This window comes from Chlorocebus sabaeus, chromosome 8 (assembly GCF_047675955.1).
Source record: "Chlorocebus sabaeus isolate Y175 chromosome 8, mChlSab1.0.hap1, whole genome shotgun sequence".
NCBI lineage: Eukaryota > Metazoa > Chordata > Mammalia > Primates > Cercopithecidae > Chlorocebus > Chlorocebus sabaeus.
Window position 1 is genome coordinate 149,039,562 of NC_132911.1, and position 26,458 is coordinate 149,066,019.

The following is a 26,458-nucleotide window of genomic DNA, read 5'->3' on the forward strand; positions in this document are numbered from 1 at the left end:
GAGGAACACTGTCCAGAGTGGACTTCAGGCTGGGTGAGATTCAGGAGGTGAGTGAGGAGCACTGTCCAGAATGGACTTCAGGCTGGTGAGATTCAGGAGGTGAGGAACACTGTCCAGAGTGGACTTCAGGCTGGGTGAGATTCAGGAGGTAAGTGAGGAACGCTGTCCAGAATGGACTTCAGGCTGGGTGAGACTCAGGAGGTGAGGAACACTGTCCAGAGTGGACTTCAGGCTGGGTTGGAGGTGTTGTCGTTGCAGCTGAGGTCTAGGAAGCAGGAACGATGGTGGGACAGTTAAATTGTGTCTGGGTGTTTTTGGAACGCAGGGTCACCAAATCAGTTAAAGGTACGATTGGCTTAGGAGGGCTCCGTGGGACCAGGACCTTTTTCTGGATGGTGAACTTAGTTCCAACATCAAATCCCAGAATATAAAGCCTTAATCCCTGTGACATGCCATAATACCATTGAGCTAAACTAGAGTTACGGACAGTTACAGTAAGAGGATTGCAATTTCCTATAGTACACGGTCTAGGACGGGAAGTGCGAGCTATGGAAAGGACTGAGGGTGGGGTTGATCCTCCAGAGTAAGTGGGCAAAGTGACACACGTCCAGTGAGGGCAGAAAAACTGGTAAGAATCTCAGCAGCTAGAGTCAGGGTGATTTCCAGGACGAAGGTGAAAGCCAACGCTCTGGAGCCCTTTTCTGCACCCTTAGAGCTTCGACATCCAGTCCGGCTTCTGGTGTGTCCAAACTCTGCAGCAATGTCGACGTTTCCTGCTCCCATGATTGGCAGATCGCGCTGTTCTTCGTGGGTACAGCAGGTTCTGGGAACAAAGCACATAAATCGACTACAAAAGAGACTTCCTTGGAGGTTCCCACTTTCCAGGTGGTGTTTGCAAAGACACGTACTGTTGTGAAGGAAGTGAGGAGAAAAAGAGTAGGAAGGGGCAGAGGACGTAACAGGTGGAAACAGACAGAAGAGGTAAATGGAAAGAATCTGATGGCTTCACTCAACTTAGGTGCAGTTTTAAGGGGCCCAGGCTTGGGGACCCTTGTTTCTTACTGGGCTTTGTTGGCCTTTTTGATGTGAGAGTGATGAATCCAAGCAGGAATGTCGTCCACCTTCAGAGCCATTGGTGTAGTGAGGATGATAGTATGAGGTCCTTTCCAGGCAGGAGTGAGTCCTTCCTTCTGGAATTTTTTAACATATACCAGGTCACCCGTCTGGTCAGGAACTGGATTGGGATGAGCTCCCCGGACAAGCGGCTGGATGATGTCTTGTACTTGTTGGAGAGACTGCAGGTACTGTAACAAATTAGCTTGTGAGATTTCTGCTAAATGGGTATCCCTTAGCTTAGGCAAGATAGGCGGAGCCCTTCCATACATGATTTCAAAAGGTGAAAACCCAGCCCAGTAAGGGGTGTATCTTACTCTAAGGAGGGCTAAAGGAAGGAGCTTTACCTAATTCTCACCGGTCGCTAGGATTAATTTAGTAAGGGTACTTTTTAGGGTGCGGTTCATGCGTTCTGCCTCTCCAGAGCTCTGGGGTCCATAGGCACAATGGAGTTTCCATTGAATGTTCAATGCCTTGTTAACCAACTGAGCTATGGACGAGGTGAAGGCAGGTCCATTATCAGACCTTATGGCAACAGGCAGTCCATGTCGAGGGATGGTTTCATTGAGCAACAGCTTAACTACCGTGGTGGCAGTTTCGTTTTTGGTGGCAAATGCCTCAGTCTATCCGGAAAAGGTGTCTACTAGCACCCGGAGGTATTTATATCCTGCCCGGTGCAGTTTTATCTACATAAATTAAATTTCCTCCCTTTCTCCTGGCGAGCCTCCCCGGAGGCGGTGACCTGGGCTGGGCTTACCTTGCTTGGCGTTTACCTGAGCACAAGCCGTACACTGGAGAGCTGCTTGGTTAGCTAAGTCCTGAAGGTGGGGGATCTTGAAATGGCTCCTTAGAAGCTGGGCCAATTTTACTCCTCCTTCCTGATTTTTACTGGCCTGAATATCTGAAGCTTGATTTTCTTCCTCAGGGGCGTATTCTGGGTGGTCTGGCGAGTCCGGTTGCGGAAAGGACACAGTGGGCAGCAGGGTTAAAGGCACGACCGGGAGCCGAGCCGCAGCGTCTGCTCTTTGGTTACCACAGCCTCTTTGATGTCCTTTGCAGTGAATCACAGCCACCTGTTGAGGGAGCCAGACAGCTTCAAGCAGGGCCAAAATCGCTTCTTTGTTTTTGACAGTCTTTCCTGCTGAGGTGCGGAGCCCTCACTCTTGATAGATGGCTCCAAGTGCATGTACAGCAGCGAAAGCATACCTGGTGTCAGCGTAGATGTTAATACGTTTGTCCTCACCCCATCGGAGGGCCTGAGTGAGGGCAACCAATTCAACTCTCTGTGCCGAGGTCCCTGCCGGCAGTGCCTGGGCCCACAGTCTGTCTGTCTCCATAGTAACGGCTGCACCAGCCTTTTGTACTCCTTGTTCAAGGAAGCTGCTACCGTCTGTAAACACGGTGGCATCTGCCTGTTAGAGGAACATCTCGGAGATCAGGTCAGCCAGTTTCCACAGTTTCTAACAGTTCTTGGCAGTCATGGACAGGTGTGGTAAGGTCTGGATTGGGGAGCAAGGTAGCTGGATTTAAACACCTTGTGGGAGAGAAAGTTAAACGAGGCTGATCTAACAGTACACTCTGATACTGTAGGATGCGCACATTCGACATCCATTTGCCAGAAGCACTTCGTAGCAAAGTCTCTACTGCCTGAGGAGCCATAAGAGTTTCATTCTAGCCCAGAGTGAGTTTATCAGCCTCCTGGACCAGGCTTGCTGTTGCCACTAGGGCTCGCAGATGACTTGGCCACCCGGAGGCCACAGGGTCCAGTCTCTTAGACAAATAGGCTGGCATTGCCTTGGCCCTAAAGTCTGAGTGAGTACCCCTTTAGCGACTCCCTGGCTTTCATGAACAAAAAGGTGAAATGGTTTTGAGATATTTGGGAGGGCAAGAGCAGGTGCCTCAGTTAATGCCTTCTTTAGATTTTGAAAAGCCTGTTCTTGTCAGTCCAAACTAGCAGGCCATTCCTTCCAGTAGCAGTGTACATGGGCTTGGCAATTTCTGAGGACCCTGATATCTATAGGCAGCAGTATCCTACTGCCCCCAGGAATTCATGTACTTGTCTCAGTGGTGGAGTAAGGATTTGCAAGATGGCTTTGTTTTGAGCACTAGTGAGTGCTTTTTTCCCCTCGTTTATCTCATACCTCAGGTAGAAACACTGGGAAGACAAAGCTTGGCTGAGACCCGACACCCGAATTCCTGAAGGAGGTAAAGTAGGTCCCTAGTATGTTGCAGGTGGCTGTCAGTAGTTTCTGTAGCCAATAACAGGTTATCTACCTACTGGAGAAGTATGCAGTTAGGGTGACTGGCTCGGACGGTATAGGATCCTGTTGGAGGGCTTCCCCAAAAAGCATGGGGGAGTTTTTTAAACCCTGGGGTAACTGAGTCCAGGTTAATTGGGTGGTGTCTCCTGAGCCAGGATCTGGCCATTCAAAAACAAAGACAGTTTGGCTTTTGGGGGCCAGAGGAATACCAAAGAAAGCATCCTTTAAGTCAAGGACAGTGTACACTGTATGTTCTGGTGGGAGCAGGCTGAGTAAATTGTAAGAGTTAGGGACAGTTGGATGGATGGTGACTGTCTGCTTGTTAACTTCCCGCAAGTCCTGTACAGGCCAGTAATCATTTGTTCTGGGTTTCAGGACCAGCAAAAGTGGAGTATTCCAGGCGGACTGACATGGTGTGAGTATACCAGCTTGTAATAGTCACTGAATGTGGGGATTGGTTCCCTCTCTAGCCCACTGAATCATAGGATTTTTTTTACCTGGACCGGCAAGGTGGTGGCCAGGAGTTCTACTACCGCTGGCGGACGGTGCTTAGCCAGTCCCGGGGGGGGGGTTGACTTGACCTAGACTCAAGGAAGGAGAGTCTGTAAATCCAGTAGGAGAGGATTAGTTTTATTCTCCGGTGGCTGTGAGGGTGAAACTAAGATACTCCTCTGACAGAGGGGTGATTAGCAGGAGCTGAGCAGTAGGGGGCATTGTGTCACCTAACGTGAGGTGAGCTTGTTGGGCCGAGAAGGAGATGGAGCCTGTAACTTATGGAGCATATCTCATCCGAGGAGGGGGGGTAAGGGGCATTCTGGGACCATGAGGAATGAGTGGGTTACTCTTTTCTGTCCCAAACTCACCTCTCATGAGTGGGTGACAGGATATTCCTCAATAGCTCCAGTAGCCCCTTGCACAGCCACCTTTTTATTAGAGGCACTGCCCAAGGGTGTTTGCAGTACTGAATGTTCTGCCCCAGTGTCAGGAAATGTACAGGCTGGTCCTGCACTGTGGCAGTCACCATGGGCTCCCAGGGGCCAAAGGAGAGGGAGCCCCGGCCCCATCAGTTATCAGGTTCCTCCACTGCGGGGAGGGTGAGGACCTTTTTCTTTTCTGGTTTCTCCTCTGGCTTTAATGGGCATTCAGTTTCCCAATGTCCCATTTGCTTGCAAAAAGCACATTGTTTTCTTCGTAGGGGAGCCCGCTCACCTTTTTGGCCTTTCTGGCAGAGACCTGGGGTCCCCTGGTTGGTGCTCTGTGATGGGGGCCCTTCCTTCTTGGCTCCTTGGATGACAGCCCCTAAGATCTTTGCCTGTCTTTTTGATGCTTTCTCAGCAGCCCTTTCAGCTGCCTGAGCTGCCTGTTTTTGCTTTTCAAACTCTCGATTGTCAAAAACTTTCTGGGCTATCTCTAAAATTTGGCTGATGTTCATTCCAGCAAATCCTTCCAGACTTTGTAATTTTCTTTTAGTATCAGGGGCTGCCTGAGCCACAAATGCCAAATCAACAGCACAGCTATTCTCGGGAGCCACCAGGTCGAAAGGGGCGTAAGTCCAATAGGCCTCTTGGAGGCATTCTAAAAATGCTCCAGGTGACTCATCAGGCCCCTGGACAACTTCAGTCGTCTTAGACAAATTTATGGGTTTTTGAGCGGCTCCCTTGATACCCACAAGGAGATACGTGAAAATAATCTAAAGCTCTCTTCCCACCCAAGGAGTTTGGATTCCAATCAGGCCGGGTAGGGGGAAAAACCTCCTCAAGGAGGTCTTGGGCTTCCTCCTCTGGTCTACTGGCTGATGCAAGGAAATACTTTCTGGCTTCTCTTCATCAGGGGAACCAGCCCCCGATATTTCAACGTAGGTTCTTTTCTATTTTCCCTAAGTGTCGGCTGGTCTGAGAAATAAAGGGAAAGAGTACAAAAGAGAAATTTTAAAGCTGGGTGTCCAGGGGAGACATCACATGTTGGCAGGTTCTGTGATGCCTCCCCAAGCCACAAAACCAGCAAGTTTTTATTATGGATTTCAAAGGGAAGGGAGTGTATGAATAGGGTGTGGGTCACAGAGATCACATGCTTCACAAGGCAATAAAATATCACAAGGCAAATGGGGGCAGAGCGAGATCACAGGACCATGGTGAAATTAAAATTGCCGATGGTTTCATGTCCCACTGGGCACGACTGTCATTGATAACATCTTACCAGGAGACAGGGTTTGAGAGCAGACAACTGGCCTGACTAAAATTTACGAGGCAGGAATGTCCTCATCCTAACAGGCCCGGGGGCGCTACAGGAGACTGGGGCTTATTTCATCCCTTATCTACAACCGTAAAAGACAGACACTCCTAGAGTGGCCATTGTAGAGACCTCCTCCTAGGAATGCATTCTCTTTCTCAGGGCTGTGCCTCGCTAAGAAAAAGAATTCAGTGATATTTCTCCCATTCGCTTTTGTAAGAAGAGAAATATGGCTCTGTTCTGCCTGGCTCTCAGGCAGTCAGACCTAATGGTTATCTCCCTTGTTCCCTGAACATCGCTGTTATCCTGTTCTTTTTTCAAGATGCCCAGATTTCATATTGTTTAAACATGCTTTACAATTTGTGCAGTTAACACAATCATCACAGGGTCCTGAGGTGACATACATCCTCAGCTTACGAAGATGACGGGATTAAGAGATTAAAGACAGGCATAGGAAATCACAAGCGTATTGACTGGGGCAGTGATAAATGTCCATGAAATTTTCACAATTTATGTTCAGAGATTGCAGTAAAGACAGGTGTAAGAAATTATAAAAGTATTAATTTGGGGAACTAATAAATGTCCACGAAATCTTCACAATTTATGTTCTTCTGCCGCAGCTTCAGCCGGTCCCTCCTTTTGGGGTCCCTGACTTCCTGCAACAGAAGGCAAAGAGCCTGAGGAGAGGAAGAGCCTGCGGCATTCCACTCCTTCCAGTTTGGGGCTAGAGCAAAGGGCAGAGTGTTGGTAAGTGGTGAGAGACAAGGCTGAGTAACTTGACAAGAATCACATTGACATGGGTGTTTTTATTCCATGGTGAAAAATTTGGAACTTTTCCTGAGAACAAATGTAAGCCAATGAGACAGTAAATGACAGGAGATTTAAAAATGTCACCTGTCAAGTGACTGCTTATAAATGGTTATTACTTGGCTAAGGATTTCTAAATAAGCCTGAGATCTGTTGGCCTGCAATCTCTACCAAAACTCTGAGAACTTGATGATGCCTTTGTTTTCTGAAAATTGCTTCACTGTGCTGGCTGACAGTTCCATGAAGATGGTAAAAGTGAAGAAAGTGTAGAGCTAGTAAAAAAGAGATGCATAGACTTCTTGGAAGTTTTTTAAGCTATGGAACATGATGAATTAATGGTGCATAAGCTTACTCTTCACTGTGAAAGTTTTTTTCACATCTTTCATTAGATGTTTGTAAGAAAAAACATACTTAATGTAGCATCTACTAACCCAGCAATAAAAAGGAATGGCATTTACTGTACACTTTATTTCTAAAATAAACCTAAATTTAATAAATTTTGGCAACATGCTTTTCTTTGTTTCTCTAATTATTTGTTCTACGCAGTCTGGCTCCATCTAAAATAAGTAAAAATAATAATAATGTTTAAGTTAAATGAGAGACAATATCATGAGAATAATATGTCACTTATAAAATATGGCCATTAGTATTTTTAGTGATTAGCCATAACTTGAAGTTTGCTTAAATAGAAAAATAATTACATAAATAAAGTAAAATTTCTACTTATTTTAAGTTTAGATAATAGAGGATATACCTGTGTAATGCTGTTTAGATTAATCTGACAAAAATACAGTTAATATTGATCTATTGCATATACATAATTTTAGAAAGGTGGTGTTTTATTTATTTTTTATTTATTTATTTATTTATTTTTGAGACAGAGTCTTGCTCTGTCGCCCAGGCTGGATGGAGTGCAGTGGCCGGATCTCAGCTCACTGCAAGCTCCGCCTCCCGGGTTTACGCCATTCTCCTGCCTCAGCCTCCCGAGTAGCTGGGACTACACGCACCCGCCACCTCGCCCGGCTAGTTTTTTGTATTTTTTAGTAGAGACAGGGTTTCACCGTGTTAGCCAGGGTGGTCTCGATCTCCTGACCTCGTGATCTGCCCGTCTCGGCCTCAAAAGGTGGTGTTTTATTAGTACAAACGTTAAACAATGGCTGGGTGTGGTGACTCATGCCTGTAATCCCAGCACTTTGGGAGGTCAAGGTGGGCAGATCACAAGGTCAAGAGATTGAGACCATCCTGGCCAACATGGTGAAACTCCAGTTCTACTAAAAATACAAAAATTAGCTGGTCGTGGTGGTGTACGCCTGTAGTCCCAGCTACTCAGGAGGCTGAGGCAGGAGAATCACTTGAACCTGGGAGGTGGAGGTTGCAGTGAGCCAAGATCGCACCACTGCACTCCAGCCTGATAGAGTGAAACTCCATCTCAAAAAAAAAAAAAAAAAAAAAAAAAAAAGAAAAAAAGGTTAAACAAAGTCATATTTTGCAATTTTGCAATGAATGCATTGCTTTGAAATTCTTAGCAAAACTCTACTCTTTATAAAAGTTCAGTCCTGAGGGGGCACCTAAGATGGCCGAATAGGAACAGCTCCAGCCTCAAACTCCCAGTGTGAGCAACACAGAAGACGGGTGATTTCTGCATTTTCAACTGAGGTACCAGGTTCAACTCACTGGGGCGTGTCGGACAGTCGATGCTGGTCCATGGGTGCAGCCCGACCAGCGAGAGCTGAAGCAGGGCGAGGCATCGCCTCACCTGGGAAGTGCAAGGGGGAAGGGAATTCCTTTTCCTAACCAAGGGAAATTGAGACACACAACACCTGGAAAATCCCACCCTAATACTGCAGTTTACCAAGGGTGTTAGCAAATGGCACACCAGGAGATTATATCCCACACCTGGCCCAGAGGGTTCCACGCCCACAGAGCCTCCCTCATTGCTACCACAGTAGTCTGAGATCCAACTGCAAGGCGGCAGTGAGGCTGGGGGAGGTGTGCCTGCCATTGCTGAGGCTTAAGTAGGTAAACAAAGCCTCCAGGAAGCTCGAATTGGGTGGAGCCCACCGCAGCTCAAGGAGGCCTGCCTGCCTCTGTAGACTCCACCTCTGGGGACAGGGCATAGCTAAACAAAAAGCAGCAGAAACCTCTGCAGATGTAAAAGTCCCTGTCTGACAGCTTTGAAGAGAGCAGTGGTTCTCCCAGCACAGAGGTTGAGATCTGAGAATGGACAGACTGCCTGCTCAAGTGGGTCCCTGACCCCTGAGTAGCCTAACTAGGAGACATCCTCCACTAGGTGCAGACCAACACCTCACCTCGCAAGACTGGGTACACCCCGAGACGAAGCTTCCAGAGCAAGAATCAGACAGCAACATTCACTGTTCAGCAATATTCTATCTTCTGCAGCCTCCGCTGCTGATACCCGGGCAAATAGCATCTGGAGTGGACCTCAAGCAAACTCCAACAGACCTGCAGCTGAGGGTCCTGACTGTTAGAAGGAAAACTAACAAACAGAAAGGACACTCACACCAAAACCCCATCAGTACATGACCATCATCAAAGACCAAAGGCAGATAAAACCACAAAGATGGGGAAAAAGCAGTGCAGAAAAGCTGGAAATTCAGAAAATCAGAGTGCATCTCCTCCTCCAAAGGAATGCAGCTCATCGCCAGCAATGGAACAAAGCTGGATGGAGAATGACTTTGACAAGTTGAGAGAAGAAGGCTTCAGTCAATCAAACTTCTCAGAGCTAAAGGAGGAACTACGTAACCAGCACAAAGAAACTAAAAACTTTGATCCTTTCCTTACTCCTTATACAAAAATTAATTCAAGATGGATTAGAGACTTAAATGTTAGACCTAATACCATAAAAACCCTAGAGGAAAACCTAGGTAGTACCATTCAGGACATAGGCATGGGCAAAGACTTCATGTCTAAAACACCAAAAGCAACAGCAGCAAAAGCCAAAACTGACAAACGGGATCTCATTAAACTAAAGAGCTTCTGCACAGCAAAAGAAACTACCATCAGAGTGAACAGGCAACCTACAGAATGGGAGAAAATTTTTTGCAATTGACTCATCTGACAAAGGGCTAATATCCAGAACCTACAAAGAACTCAAATTTACAAAAAAAAAAACAACCCCATCAAAAAGTGGGCAAAGGATATGAACAGACATTTTTCAAAAGAAGACATTCATACAGCCAACAGACACATGAAAAAATGCTCATCATCACTGGCCATCAGAGAAATGCAAATCAAAACCACAATGAGATACCATCTCACACCAGTTAGAATGGCGATCATTCAAAAGTCAGGAAACAACAGGTGCTGGAGAGGATGTGGAGAAATAGGAACACTTTTACACTGTTGGTGGGATTGTAAACTAGTTCAACCATAATGGAAAACAGTATGGCGATTCCTCAAGGATCTAGAACTAGATGTACCATATGACCCAGCCATCTCATTACTGGGTATATACCCAAAGGATTATAAATCATGCTGCTATAAAGACACATGCACATGTATGTTTATTGCGGCACTATTCACAATAGCAAAGACTTGGAATCAACCCAAATGTCCATCAGTGACAGACTGGATTAAGAAAATGTGGCACATATACACCATGGAATACCATGCAGCCATAAAAAAGGATGAGTTTATGTCCTTTGTAGGGACATGGATGCAGCTGGAAACCATCATTCTTAGCAAACTATCACAAAAACAGAAAACCAAACACCGCATGTTCTCACTCATAGGTGGGAACTGAAAAATGAGATCACTTGGACTCGGGAAGGGGAACATCACACACCGGGACCTATCATGGAGAGGGGGGAAGGGGGAGGGATTACATTGGGAGTTATACCTGATGTAAATGACGAGTTGATGGGTGCTGACAAGTTGATGGGTGCAGCACACCAACATGGCACAAGTATACATATGTAACAAACCTGCACGTTATGCACATGTACCCTAGAACTTAAAGTATAATAATAATAAATAAAATAAAATAAAATAAAACATTTCCCCTTAAAAAAAAAAAAGTAAAAACTTTCAAAAAAGAATGGATGAGTGGATAACTAGAATAATCAATGCAGAGAAGACCTTAAAAGAACTGATAGAGATGAAAACCATAACACGAGAACTATGTGACAAATGCACAAGCTTCAGTAACTGACTCGATCAACTGGAAGAAAGTTTCAGTGATTTAAGATCAAATGAATGAAATGAAGCAAGAAGAGAAGTGTAGAGAAAAAAGAGTAAAAAGAAATGAACAAAGCCTCCAAGAAATACGGGATTATGTGAAAAGACCAAATCTACGTCTGATTGGTGCGCCTGAAAGTGACAGGGAAAATGGAACCAAGTTGGAAAACACTGCAGGATATCATCCAGGAGAACTTCCCCAACCTAGTAAGGCAGGCCAACGTTCAAATTCAGGAAATACAAAGAATGCCACAAAGATACTCCTCGAGAAGAGTAACTCCAAGACACATAATTGTCAGATTCACCAAAGTTGAAATGAAGGAAAAAATGTTAAGGGCAGCCAGAGAGAGAGGTTGGGTTACCCACAAAGGGAAGCCCATCAGACTAATAGCAGATCTCTCGGCAGAAACTCTACAAGCCAGAAGAGAGTGGGGGCCAATATTCAACATTCTTAAAAGAATTTTCAACCCAGAATTTCATATCCAGCCAAACTAAGTTTCATCAGTGAAGTAGAAATAAAATCCTTTACAGATAAGCAAATGCTTAGAGATTTTGTCACCACCAGGCCTGCCCTACAAGAGACCCTGAAGGAAGTACTAAACATGGAAAGGAACAACTGGTACCAGCCATTGCAAAAACATGCCAAAATGTAAAGACCATCGATGCTAGGAAGAAACTGCATCAATTAACGAGCAAAATAACCAGCTAATATCACAGTGACAGGATCAAGTTCACACATAACAATATTAACCTTAAATGTAAATGGACTAAATGGTCCAATTAAAAGACACAGACTGGCAAACTGGATAAAGAGTCAAGACCCATCTCACATGCAGAGACACACACAGGCTCAAAATAAAGGGATGGAGGAAGATCTATCAAGCAAATGGAAAACAAAAAAAAGCAGGGGTTGCAATCCTAGTCTCTGATAAAACAGACCTTAAGCCATCAAAGATCAAAAGAGACAAGACCATTACGTAATGGTAAAGGGATCAATTCAACAGGAAGAGCTAACTATCCTAAATATATATGCACCCAATACAAGAGCACCCAGATTCATAAAGCAAGTCCTTAGAGACTTACAAAGAGACTTAGACTCCCATACAATAATAATGGGAGACTTCAACACCCCACTGTCAACATTAGACAGATCAACGAGACAGAAAGTTAACAAGGATATCCAGGAATTGAACTCAACTCTGCACCAAGCAGACCTAATAGACATCTACAGAACTCTCCACCCCAAATCAACAGAATATACATTCTTCTCAGCACCACATTGCACTTATTCGAAAATTGACCACATGGTTGGAAGTAAAGCACTCCTCAGCAAATGTAAAAGAACAGAAATTATAACAAACTGCCTCTCAGACCACAGTGCAATCAAACTAGAATTCAGGACTAAGAAAATCAATCAAAACCACTGAACTACATGGAAACTGAACAACCTGCTCCTGAATGACTACTGGGTACATAACGAAATGAAGGCAGAAATAAAGATGTTCTTTGAAACCAATGAGAAAAAAGATACAACATACCAGAATCTCTGGGACACATTTAAAGCAGTGTGTAGAGGGAAATTTATAGCACTAAATGCCCACAAGAGAAAGCTGGAAAGATCTAAAATTGACAACCTAACATCACAATTAAAAGAACTAGAAAAGCAAGAGCAAACACATTCAGAAGCTAGCAGAAGGCAAGAAATAACTAAGATCAGAGCAGAACTGAAGGAGATAGAGACACAAAAAACTCTCCAAAAAATCAATGAATCCAGGAGCTGGTTTTTTGAAAAGATCAACAAAATTGATAGACTGCTAGCAAGACTAATAAACAGAGAAGAATCAAATAGATGCAATAAAAAATGATAAAGAGGATATCACCACCGACCCCACAGAAATATAAACTACCATCAGAGAATACTATAAACACCTCTATGCAAATAAACTAGAAAATCTAGAAGAAATGGATAATTTCCTGGACACTTACACTCTCCCAAGACTAAACCAGGAAGAAGTTGAATCCCTGAATAGACCAATAGCAGGCTCTGAAATTGAGGCAATAATTAATAGCCTACCAACCAAAAAAAGTCCAGGACCAGACAGATTCACAGCTGAATTCTACTGGAGGTACAAGGAGGAGCTGGTACCATTCCTTCTGAAACTATCCCAATCAATAGAAAAAGAGGGAATCCTCCCTAACTCATTTTATAAGGCCAACATCATCCTGATACCAAAGCCTGGCAGAGACACAACAAAAAAAGAGAATTTTAGACCAATATCCCTGATGAACATCGATGCAAAAATCCTCAATAAAATACTGGCAAACCGAATCCAGCAGCACATCAAAAAGCTTATCCACCATGATCAAGTGGGCTTCATCCCTGGGATGCAAGGCTGGTTCAACATATGCAAATCAATAAACGTCATCCAGCATATAAACAGAACCAAAGACAAAAACCACATGATTATCTCAATAGATGCAGAAAAGACCTTTGACAAAATTCAACAGCCCTTCATGCTAAAAACTCTCAATAAATTCGGTATTGATGGAACGTATCTCAAAATAGTAAGAGCTATTTATGACAAACCCACAGCCAACATCATACTGAATAGGCAAAAACTGGAAGCATTCCCTTTGAAAACTGGCACAAGACAGGGATGCCCTCTCTCACCACTCCTATTCAACATAGTGTTGGAAGTTCTGGCCAGGGCAATCAGGCAAGAGAAGAAATAAGGGGTATTCAGTTAGGAAAAGAAGTCAAATTGCCCCTGTTTGCAGATGGCATGATTGTATATTTAGAAAACCCTATCGTCTCAGCCGAAGATCTCCCTAAGCCGATAAGCAACTTCAACAAAGTCTCAGGATACAAAATCAATGTGCAAAAATCACAAGCATTCTTATACACCAGTAACAGACAAACAGCCAAATCATGAATGAACTCCCATTCACAATAGCTTCAAAGAGAATAAAATACCTAGGAATGCAACTTACAAGGGATGTGAAGGACCTCTTCAAGGAAAACTACAAACCACTGCTCAGTGAAATAAAAGAGGATACAAACAAATGGAAGAACATACCATGCTCATGGATAGGAAGAATCAATATTGTGAAAATGGCCATACTGCACAAGGTAATTTATAGATTCAGTGCCATCCCCATTAAGCTACCAATGACTTTCTTCACAGAATTGGAAAAAAACTAAAGTTCATATGGAACCAAAAAGACCCCGCATTGCCAAGACAATCCTAAGCCAAAAGAACAAAGCTGGAAGCATCACGCTATCTCACTTCAAACTGTACTACAAGGCTATAGCAACCAAAACAGCATGGTACTGGTACCAAAACAGAGATATAGACCAATGGAACAGAACAGAGCCCTCAGAAATAATACCACACATCTACAGCCATTTGATCTTTGACAAGCCTGAGAAAAACAAGAAATGGGGAAAGGATTCCCTATTTAATAAATGGTGCTGGGAAAATTGGCTAGCCATCAGTAGAAAGCTGAAACTGGATCCTTTCCTTACTCCTTATAAGAAAATTAATTCAAGATGGATTAGAGACTTAAATGTTAGACCTAAAACCATGAAAACCCTAGAAGAAAACCTAGGTAATACCATTCAGGACATAGGCATGGGCAAGGACTTCATGTCTAAAACACCAAAAGCAATGGCAACAAAAGCTAAAATTGACAAATGGGATCTAATTAAAGAGCTTTTGCACAGCAAAAGAAACTACCATCAGAGTGAACAGGCAACCTACAGAATGGGAGAAAATTTTTGCAATCGACTCAACTGACAAAGGGCTAATATCTGGAACCTACAAAGAACTCAAACAAATTTACAAGAAAAAAAATCCCATCAAAAAGTGGGCAAAGGATATGAACAGACACTTCTCAAAAGAAGACATTCATACAGCCAACAGGCACATGAAAAAATGCTCATCATCACTCGCCATCAGAGAAATGCAAATCAAAACCACAATGAGATACCATCTCACACCAGTTAGAATGGCAATCATTAAAAAATCAGGAAACAACAGGTGCTGGAGAGGATGTGGAGAAATAGGAACACTTTTACATTGTTGGTGGGACTGTAAACTAGTTCAACCATTGTGGAAAACAGTGTGGCGATTCCTCAAGGATCTAGAACTGGAAATACCATTTGACCCAGCCATCCATTACTGGGTATATACCCAAAGGATTATAAATCATGCTGCTATAAAGACACATGCACATGTATGTTTATTGCAGCACTATTCACAATAGCAAAGACTTGGAATCAACCCAAATATCCATCAATGACAGACTGGATTAAGAAAATACGGCACATATACACCATGGAATGCTATGCAGCCATAAAAAAGGATGAGTTCATGTCCTTTGTAGGGATGTGGATGCAGCTGGAAACCATCATTCTCAGCAAACTGTCGCAAGAACAGAAAACCAAACACCACATGTTCTCACTCATAGGTGGGAATTGAACAATGAGATCACTTAGACACAGGAAGGGGAACATCACACACCGGGGCCTATTGTGGGGAGGGGATAGGGAGGAGGGATAGCATTAGGAGATATACCTAATGTAAATGACGAGTTAATGGGTGCAGCAAACCAACATGGCACATGTATACATATGTAACAAACCTGCACCTTGTGCACATGTACCCTAGAACTTAAAAGTATAATAAAAAAATTCAATCCATTTTTTACTTCAATAAATTATTTCTTTAAAAGAAATTTCTATTCTCTACTTATAGTAAACTTTTTTTTCTTATAGTAATTTTTTTTTTCTAGTTTGTATTCTAAATTAAGGTGGTAGCTGCACAGGTTCTTCCAAAGGTATATTGAGGGATGCTGAGGTTTGGAGTACGATTGAACCCATCACACAGGTAGTGAGCACAGGACCCAATAAGTAGTTTTTCAACCCTGGCCCACTCTGTCCCTCCCTGTTCTTATTTCCCAGTGTCTATTGTTCCCATGTTTATGACAGTGTGCACCCAATGTGTAGCTCCCACATATGAGTGAAAACATGAGATATTTGGTTTCTGTTTCCACGTTAGTTTGCTTATGATAGTGTATTCCAGCTGTATCCATGTTGCTGTAAGGGACATGATTTTGTTCTTTTTATTGCTGCATAGTATTCCATGGTATATGTAAAATTTTCCAGTCTACCTTGGGTTTTCAATCTACCTTGGATGCACCTAGATTGACTCCATGTCTTTACTATTTTGAATAGTGCTGCAATGAACATACATGTGCATGTGTCTTTTTGTTACAATGACTTATTTTCCCTTAGGTATACCCCTACTATAGTAATGGGGTTGCTGCATCCAATTCTTAGTACTTAATTTCCAAACTGCTCTCCATAGTAGCTGAACTAATTTACATTGTCACCAATGGTGTATGTTTCCATTTCTCCACAGCCTCTCCAACATTTTTTTTTTTTTTGACTTTTTAACAAAAGTCGTTCTGACTGGTGTGAGATGGTATCTCATTGATGTTTTGTTTGGTATTTCTCTGATGATTAGCAATAGTGAGCATTTGTTAATGCTCTTATATGTGTTCTTTTGAGAAGTGTTTGTTCATGTCCTTTGCCCATTTTTAATGGTGTTATTTATTTTTTGCTTGTTGATTTATTTAGGTCCCTTATGGATTTTGGATAATAGGACTTTGCTGTATGCATAGTTTGTGAATATTTTCTTCCATTCTTTAGGCTGTCTGTTTAATCCCTTGATAGTTTCTCATGCTGTGCAGAAGCTCTTTAGCTTATTTAGATCATACTTGTCAATTTTTGTTATTCTTGCAATGGCTTTTGAGGACTTAGCCATAAGTTAATTGACAAGTGTGATGTCCAGAAGAGTATTTCCTAGGTTTTCTTCCAGAATTTTTATAGTCAGAGGATGCACTCTTATGTAAGAAAAGCAAAACACTTTTTTCTTTTTCTGAGATGGAGTCTCCCTCTGTCACGCAGGCTATAGTGCAGTGGTATGATCTTGGCTCACTGCAACCTCTGCCTCCTGGGTTCTAGTGATTCTCCTGCCTCAGCCTCCCCAGTAGCTGGAATTACACATGCCTGCCACCAAGCCTTGCTAATTTTTGTATTTTTAATAGAGACAGGTTTTCATCATGTTGCCCAGGCTGGTCTCAAGCTCCTGACCTCAAATGATCCGCCCACCCCGGCCTCCCAAAATGCTGAGATTACAGGCGTGAGCCACTGCATCTGGCCAAGTACAAAGTTTTTAACATATAAATGGAAATGAATATTTTAGTGTTTTGTTTAATTCATAAAGTGCACTTATTTTGGATTCTATTAAATAATAAACATTCATATACGGTTAAGTGTTTGGATGCCAGTCATTCACTTGTGATTATAGGTAGGAAGAGTTGAGATGGTGCAAAGAAACTTTTTTATTTTTTATTTTTGAGACAGAGTCTCACCCTGTCACCCAGGCTGGAGTGCAGTGGCACAATCTCGGCCCACTGCAGCCTCCACCTCCTGGGTTCAAGCAGTTCTCTGCCTCAGCCTCCCTAGTAACAGGCATTACAGGCTCTTGCCACCATACCAGGCCAATTTTATTATTTTTTTTGTGTGTGTGTGTTTTTAGTAGAGGCAAGGTTTCACCATCTTGGCCAGGCTGGTCTTAAACTCCTGACCTCGTGATCCACCTGCCTTGGCCTCCCAAAGAGCTGGGATTACAGGTGTGAGCCACTGTGCCCGGCTAGTGCAAAGAAACTTTAAAAGTGGTATGGACCAGGAGCAGTGGCTCATGCCTGTAATGTCAGCACTTTGGGAGGCTGAGGTCGGAGGATCACAAGGTCAGGAGTTTGAGACCAGCCTGGCCAGTATGGTGAAACCCCATCTCTAGTAAAAATACAAAAATTAGCTGGGCGTGGTGATGGGTGCCTCTAGCCCCAGCTACTTTGGAGGCTGAGTCAGAGGAATCGCTTGAACCCGGGAGGCAGAGGTTGCAGTGAGCCAAGATCACACCACTGCACTCCAGGCTGGGCAACAGAGTGAGACTCTGTCTCAAAAACAAAAACAAAACAGAACAAAAGAAGTGGTATGAACCAAAGCCAAATTACAATGAATTAGAGAGTAGACCAAAGCATCTCAAAGCATACCTTCAGTTATTAGGCGATAACATGCAATTTCTAAAACTTAAATGCAGCTTTTAAAGAAATTTTAATGTGTTAGTTTAGTCACATTTATTGAACAAAGTTAGCAAATGGGTATCTGTTGAAAATGGGAGCTCCAGGGAATTAAAAAATGTGAAGTTCCCATTTCCTTTCTGTGTTAACACAGCTAATTATGATCTTTACTTAACATGCATAAGTCAACAGAAGAACTCAGTATTTCACCAAATTAAAAACAAGAATTTTATTAGAGAAATGAAACGCAAAAGAGAAACAGTAATATGACTAACCTCAGTTAAATAGTTCTTGCAGGTATTTGAAGTCTGTGGGTTTGAAGTAGGAATTCTTATGGGTGTTTCAGGAATGTATTTTCTGTTGAGTCCTGGCCTCATAGAAAGAGTGCTAAGAAAAGATTTCACATGCTCTTTCTCCATAAGGAGCTTGGTGCTGATCACTGCTATTTTCATATTTGATCTGTAAAGATAGCAAAGACAAATGCTTAGTATTTCACTTTTCCTTAAATAACTCTTAATGACTTGTATTTTTTAAAAAGTTGTCCTGAGAGTAGACCAAATTACCCACTAAACAGTGTGTTAACACTGAAGATGTGTGAGAGCATGCCTGTTGTAAGCAATTATAATTGTAATAACCTACAATGTGATATAATCTTGCTCCAGTTTGAATAAATGGCTATCATTGGAAAGACAAAAAATAACAAATGCTGGGAAGTTTCAGAGAACACTAAACTCATATGCTGTTGGTAGGAAGGTAAATTAGTGCAGCCACTATAGAAAACAACATGAGGTTTTCTCAAAAAACTAATAATGGAACTGCCGAGGGATCCAGCCACCCCACTACTGGGTATTCAGGCAACAGAAAAGAAAATAATAGGTCAAAACAATATTTGTACTCGTATGTTTATTGTAGCACTATTCACAACAGCTAATGTATGGAATCAACCTACATATCCATCAACAAATTAATGAACAAAAAATTGTAGTACACATACACAATGGAATAATACTATTCACCATATAAAGGAATGAAATCTTGTTATCCGTGGCCATGTGGATCAGTCTGGAGGATGTTATGTTAAGTGCAGACACAGAAAGATAAATACTGCATATTCTCATGTGTGGGAGCTAAAGAAAAATTGAGGTCTGGGCAACATGGCTGATGCCTGTAATTTTCTAGCACTTTGAAAGACCAAGGCAGGAGAATCACTTGAGGCCAAAAGTTCTAGAGCAGCCTGAGCAACATAGGCAGACATCTCTACAAAGTAAAAAATCAGACAGTTGCAATGGCGCATGCCCATAATCCTAGCTGCTGAGGTGGAGGTGGGAGGCTGAGGTGGGAGGATCACATAAGCTCAAGAGTTTGAGGCTGCAGTGAGCTATGATCAAGCCACTGTCTCTAGTCTGGGTGACTACAGTTCCCAGAGCCCAGACTACACTAGCAAGACCTTGTCTCTTAACAAGAAGAAAAAAGCTCATAGAAGTAGGAAAGGGGAGGCTGGTTAATGGTTACAGAATTACAGTTAGATGAGAGGAATAGGTTGTGGTGTTCTGTGGCATTGTAGTATGAATATGGTTAACTATGATTTATTGTATATTTTTAGCAAGCTAGAAGATTTTGAATGTTCACAATGCAAAGAAATGAAAAATGGTTAAAGTAGTAAATATGCTAATTAGCTTGATCATTACACACTATATACATGAAACAAAATATCACTCTATAGCCCATAATTATGTATATACATGTTAATTAAAACAAAAGAGAAGCTATATTCATCCCATTAAAAAAAAAGAATATGGGTCAACCTTACTGGCTTCCTTCTAATGAACAGAATTCAGTAAAAGGGATACCATGTAGCTTCTTCTATCTCAGGTTACTTTCCCTTTGAACCCAGCCCCCAGATTGTGAGAGAGCTCAGGCCTCAAAGAGAGCCCGAGAGTGCCATTGTCAGTGTTCATGCTGCCTGCCCCAACCAAGGTTCCAGCCAATGGCAAGCATCAACATCAAACACGTGGGTGATGATTTTCTTGGAATGCACTAAACTGTTTATTCCAAGAATCTTCTACTGAGCTAGAAGGCAGAGCTGTGCATCTCTGTTTCAGTGACAAAAGGTCAACACAGGGAACTGTGGTTTCTGAGAATGCAAGATCTGCACCAATAATATAATTAGCCACAGTGCTACACAAGAAAACCAGCTACCAGGTGGAAAGAGGATCTGCGAGCTGAAAGATGATGACTTCACTTGGTTTCCACTGAGGAAAGCTGGGAGCTCAGACTTCCTGGATGGTAAACATCTATGAAAGATTCCATGAATTATAATGAGTTAGTAAAACATAATGCACTATATAGTAGACTATGTCAGCACATTCTGGGACCAAAATTTACTGAAAATAAAACTATAGAGGGAGGCACTGGATAAGAGATTAAAGGTTTGAATGGAGAAAAAAAAGATATAAACTGTCTTATAAGCCAGACTTCCCATCATGTCTTAGAATAAGTAAGGTATAAGCTGGCCACAGACCCCTTTGAGACACAAAGGGTGACATTAAAGATACTCCACTACATTTAATTTTTATTATGACATTAAACAACTGGTAATGTACAACATGATTGGAAAAAACCTCTCATTAAATTTGATTTGGCCTGGTATAAGAATAGACATAAACTAAGAATTGATAATCTAAAAATAAACCTGCACATTTACAGTCAATTGATTTTATACAAGGCTAACAAAAGAACAAAATGGGAAAAGAATAGTCCTTTCAACAAACGGTGCTGAGACAACTGGGTATCCATATGCAAAAAATAAAGTTGGACTCTTACCAAATATCATATTTAAAAATAAACTCAAAACAATTAACTGTAACAGCTAAAACTATAAAACTCTGAGAAGAAAACATTGGCATAAATCTTTGTGACTGCATATGACTCCAAAAAAAAAAAATGGATTCAATGGACTTCAAAATTGAAAACTCCTGTGCCTGAGAAAACAGTATCAAGAAGTGAAAAGGCAAGCCACCGAACAGAAAAAATATTTGAAAAGTATATATCTGATAAGGGACTTACATATATAGGATATATGAAGAACCCTTGCAATTCATAAATAAGATAAAATTTTTAAAATGGGCAAAGATTTTGAATACATATTTCTGCAAAGAAGATATAAAGATGAATAATAAGCACATTAATAGATGCTTAATATAATCAGTCATTAGGAAAATGTAAATCAAAACCACCTTGTGGTATCACTTCATGACACAGGATGAAATATTTGTTCAATAAAAAAGAGAAAGTAAGTGTTAGGAAAAATGTAAAGACATTAAAACTCTTATCCAGTGCTGCTGGGGATGTAAAGTGGTGCAGTCACTTTGGAAAACAAACTGGCAACTCCTCAAAATGTTAAGCATGAAGTTACCATATGACCCAGAAATTCCAGTCAGAAAAATAAAAACAAATGCAAACACAGAAATTCATACATAAACATTTACAGTGGCATTATTAATAAGAGTCAAAGAGTGGAAAGAACCCAAAGGTCCATAACCTTTGGGTGGGAAAGAACCCAAAGTCCATTCATCTGATGAATGGATAAATAAAATGTTTGATGTATCCATACAATGGAGTATTACTCAGCAATAAGAAGAAATTAAGTACTGATACTGATAGAATCAGGAGACAGCAAAATGCCTAGGCGAATTTGGAAGGGTCCCTGGAGAATCTCCAACCAGCCCCACAAGTGTCTACACCAGATGTTTTGTGCAGTTAAGGGAACCTGCACAGGGTCTTGCCTGGACATGCCAGCAGTGGAATGGAGGCCCACAGGCACTGGGGGAATGGGGTGGAGCCACCAGGAATTCACACCTTATGCAGAAGAGGAACCTGGCCTCTTTAGCTCATGTGTGGTGGGTGGTCCTGGTATTCAGTTGTGAGGTGGAAACCTGTTTGCAGGACCTCTCTTTTTGCTGAGAGCTTTCCTTTCACTTAATAAATTTTGTCCTCCTCATCCTTCAATGTGTTCATGTGCCTAATTTTTTTCTGATCGTGAGACAAGAACTCGGACTTAGCTGAACTAAGGAGCAAAAACCCTGCTTTAATACCTGCTACAACACAGATACAGTATGAAAGATTATGCTAAGTAAAATAAGCCAGTCACAGTAGACCACTTGCTTTTTATTTCAGGGGCTCATAGGAAAATCTATACAAAGAAGGTGGGTGGTTCCCTAGGGCTGAGGGAGGAAGGGGAAACCAGCAAAGATGGCTAAATGATGTGAGGTTTCTTTTTAGGGTGATGAAAATGTTCTAAACTTGATTGTAATGATGATTGTGTAACTCTGAAAATAATAAAAGTCAATGAATTGTATATTTTAAATGAATGAATTTCATGGTGTGTTAATTATTTCTCAATAAACCTATTATGCCCCCAAATTTATTTGGTACTAGTGATCTGGAGACGTGTACTGCTTGGTTTCAGATCACTGGCCAGGGTTCAAGACATAAGAGAATAAAAAACCTGTCCTTTTTATAGAAAAATATATTTTAAAAACTATCCTTTTCATTAGTATCAAATCTGTAAAATTAAATGAAAAATCTTTCTTTCACTGCTTAAAGCACTGAGAGATTTATGTTGAGGAATAAGACCTTGTTTTCTTTTGCCCCAATTTCTATCTAAAGGGTCTGAGAATCACACCCTTCAAACTATAAAATCTCATCAGATGGGTTTTATTAACTCTTATAATGTGGCTTACTTTCTAACCTGATTCTGGTACAACATCACAGATAGCAGAAGCTGAAGGAAATCAAAATATTTACCCCCAAATATATTTTTTGACATGTTTTGAAATGGCTGCTGCAGGGCCAAGAGATTGAAATGGCCATACAAAGCTGTCTTCTGTGGGGGAAATTGCATCTGTAAGAAGTCTTCATTAATGTAGCCCAATCTCTCCCCTTGTAGATCTTTCCAGATTTAGGGAAGACTATGAGCCTGATGCATTCATCTGACTCTCTGAAAAGATACATTTGCCCTCTGTTTTCTCTGAGGGCTGCCAGCTATGAGGCTTCATCTACATAATAAGAACCTTGGCCTCCATAACCACCTTATCTTAATTAAGGCCTCCCTTTCTACCTATTTCCAGTTTTAGACAACAGATTTTCTTTACCAATTGTCACCTAAAGAATCCCCAAAACCCACCTATGACTTGTTAGCCCCTCCTTTTTGATGTCCCACTTTCAGGCTGAACCAATATCTGCCTTCCTCATATTGATTTACGATTTTCCCTACAACTTCTGTCCACTGGAAATGTACAAAACCAAACTATAATGTGATTGTCTCATGAAACATTCTCAGGATCTCTTGAGACTGTGTAACCCAGGGCCACAGTCACCATATTGGCTCAGAATAAACCTCCTTAAACATATTTTGGCAGAATTTGGGTTTTTCCATCATGAATATTTCCCAAAATTACATAATTTTTAATTCCAAAACTGATTTAAAATTACCTTATGTTGGAATATAAGTTATTCTATTATAAAGATACATGCATTTGTATGTTCTTTGCAGCACTATTCACAACAGCAAAGACATGGAATCAACCCAGATGTCCATCAATGACAGACAGGATAAAGAAAATGTGGCATATATACATCTTGGAATACCATGGAGCCATAAAAATGAATGAGATCTTGCTCTTTGCAGGGACATGAATGAACTTGAAGTTGCTATCCTCAGCAAGCTAACGCAGGAACAAAAAACCAAACACTGCATCTTCTCACTTACAAGTGGAAGCTGAATGATGAGAACACATGGACTTGGGGAGAGAAACAACAAACACTGGGGCCTGTTGGGGTTGGAAGGGAAAGCATCAAGATTAATAGCAAAAGCATGCAGGGCTTAATATCTAGGTACCTTTACCTTAAGATAAAAAAATTTTTTTAAAGAAAATTACCTGATGTTTTACCTTCTTAACCAGAATATCCATTTTCAGTTGAGCTGTTTTTAAGTCTTCATGGAAACTGAAGTCTTCATTTACAAACACATTAAACATATTTATTGTCATTTCTAGGCATTTCTTACATCTGCAGAAATGTACAGAATTAGTAAGTCAAGTATTTTTAAGAGTATTTAATGTTTAAACAGATATTATGTTATGGCATATCAATGAAACAAATCTATAAACTATGATCCTCTCAGTTTCAGCTGAACACAGTTTGAAAGCATTCTATATGAAATTATAATCTTAGATAAATAATATGAAGAACAATTTTATGGCATATATGGCAGGTAAAGTGACATTATAACCATACTTTTTTTTTTTTTTTTTTTTGAGATTGAATTTCACTCTTATTGCCCAGGCCAAAGTGCAGTGGTGCGATCTCGGCTCACTGCAACCTCTGTCTCCTGGGTTCAAATGATTATCCTGCCTCAGCCTCCCAAGTAGCTGGGATTACAGGCATGCACCAGCACACCTGGCTAATTTTGTATTTTTAGTAGAGATGGATTTTCACCATGTTATTCAGGCTGGTCTCAAACTCCTGATCTCAAATGATCTGCCCATCTTGGCCTCCCAAAGTTCAGGGATTACTGGCAGGAGCCACCACGCCTGGCCTGACCATACAGTTTTTTATAAATAAACTATTCATATCCATTTTGGTATGCTAAGATAAAATAATCTATTACTAAATATAAGCCATAACTCAGAGATGAGTAACCAAGATAAAAAAGTAAAACACATATATGTTTGAAAAAGACACAAAAATACATTCTGATACCCATTGACCACAGTCTATAAGAAGAAAAAAAAAGTACACCCAAAAAGCATCAAGGAGATCATTCAATGCAGAAAAAGAGAAGAAAAACATCTTTAATATCTGATTTGAGGAGAAAAAGGAAACAGGTAGTTTTAGAAAAAAGGAATGGGGCGGGGTTAAAGACTTTGACGAAGAGATCTAGAGATCTTTCCTGACAAAATGTCAACAAAATGAAAGATAGGCAGAACCATATAGAGAAAGACAATGACAGAAAAATGTTGATTAGAATCAGAAAACCAACTTAAGTGCTCAGTAAATAAACAGAAAAGTATCTGTGTTCAGGGCTTCAAAGACACATTCCATTTTTTAAAAAAAATCTGTGATCAAAACATGAATGCTCATTTTACTCTTAAGTTATACATATATTTATATATACATAATTTATTTCTGTAAAACAAGTTTAATAACATGTATACTTCATGTATACAACAAAGAGACCCATGTAAAATTTCCGTGATATGTTTTATATCTGAAAGAAAAAGAAGCAGAAACAAAATACAAGCTACATATCAAGATGAATTTCGATGTTAAAGAATGACACGAATAGGTCTTCTTTAAAGAATCTGAATGCAGCAGAGAAGGATACTGCAAAAGGAAGATGACCAAAGACAGCAAAAATATCTTCAGAAATGAAAATTCAAACTAGATAATGAAGAGTGCAGTTTTGACATTTTATGTCCAAGGCTTTGTCATTACTGTTTTCAAAATCATTAAAGAATAAGTGGCCGGGTGCGGTGGCTCATGCCAACTTTGCAAGGCCAAGATGGGTGGATCACAAGGTCAGGAGTTCAAGACCAGCCTGAACAACATGGTGAAACTCCGTCTCTATTAAAAATACAAAAATTAGCCAGGTGTGGTGGTGCATACCTGTAATCCCAGCTACTCAGGAGGCTGAGGTCAGAGAATCGCTTGAACCCAGGGGATGGAGGTTGCAGTGAGCAGAGAATGCACCATTGCACTCCAGCCTGGATGACAGAGTCAGACTCTGTCTCAAAAAAAAAAAAAAAAAAAGTAAGTGTAGTATTTTCGCATTCAAAAAAATTTCAGATTGTGTTCTTTTTTCATATATTTTTAATACAAATTTTTTCATCCCAACCTTGCCCCAGCAGCTCAGCTGATTCCCGCCCCCATGACTCGCATGCCTATAATGTTGTGTTGTGAGTTTCTGAAATACATTTTAAAATAATTTCGTTTAATTATGAAAATGCAGACATAAAATGAATTTGTATCTAGGTTTTAGTCAAGTAAAATTAGAGTTAAATCAATTAATAAATTATTAAAATGTTCTACAATATGAAAACCATACCCAGTTGCCGCCTCTTCTAATTCATGATTTTTCTTCCTTATTTGATCCACATTATACTCCAGTGATGATAGTAACTCAAAAAATTTTCTTAATTCTTCATTTTCTTCTTCAGGCTTGAAAAAGAAAGTGTTTAAAATTATTTTTGTAAAATCTAGAGACCTTCTATCTTAAAAATGTTATTTCTCATAAGTTGATGAGTAATATGTATTTAGGCAGGTGTATAAAGTACATTTTGTAAACCTGATGCCAATAAGGACAGATTTCAAAAATAGCCACTTTTTGTAAAACAGCTAAAAATGATTCATACTTTCATCATCTTTCCTGAAATTTAAACTGCTAAAAATGTTTGTTAAAATGAGGGTGTTTACACATAAGATACTAAGGATTAGTAAAAAAAATTAAGAGTAGTTATATTTACATTTGAGTTTTTAAAGACGCTTTAGAAACATTGTCATTAATAGTTTAAGATATTCCAAGTTTTGTTAAATTACATCTTACTAAGATGATTTTTAGAAAACTCTTATCTAGTTCCCATTACATTGTTTTTTTTTTTTTTTTTTTTTTTTTTTGAGACGGAGTCTCGCTGTGTCGCCCA

The 26,458-nt window shown here is 40.8% G+C and overlaps 1 protein-coding gene and 1 long non-coding RNA gene across 2 annotated transcripts in view; one reads left to right on the plus strand and one right to left on the minus strand.

The window, feature by feature from the left end:
- Positions 1-1,058: 1,058 nt before the first annotated feature.
- The window catches only part of LOC103247844 (uncharacterized), a 52,321-nt gene continuing 26,921 nt past the window's right edge, over positions 1,059-26,458 (minus strand). Inside the window, exons 5-10 of the mRNA XM_073018624.1 lie at positions 25,864-25,976; positions 23,696-23,825; positions 19,956-20,050; positions 18,032-18,215; positions 1,887-2,186; positions 1,059-1,304 (exon numbers count right to left, since the gene is read on the minus strand). Coding sequence (XP_072874725.1) covers positions 1,059-1,304; positions 1,887-2,186; positions 18,032-18,208 — 723 coding nt within the window. The 5' untranslated portion in view covers positions 18,209-18,215; positions 19,956-20,050; positions 23,696-23,825; positions 25,864-25,976. The remainder of the gene's footprint in view (positions 1,305-1,886; positions 2,187-18,031; positions 18,216-19,955; positions 20,051-23,695; positions 23,826-25,863; positions 25,977-26,458) is intronic.
- On the plus strand, positions 3,325-6,921 carry LOC103247842 (uncharacterized). The gene is made up of 2 exons (XR_503081.3): positions 3,325-3,789; positions 6,224-6,921. It is a non-coding gene; the product is annotated as an uncharacterized lncRNA (long non-coding RNA).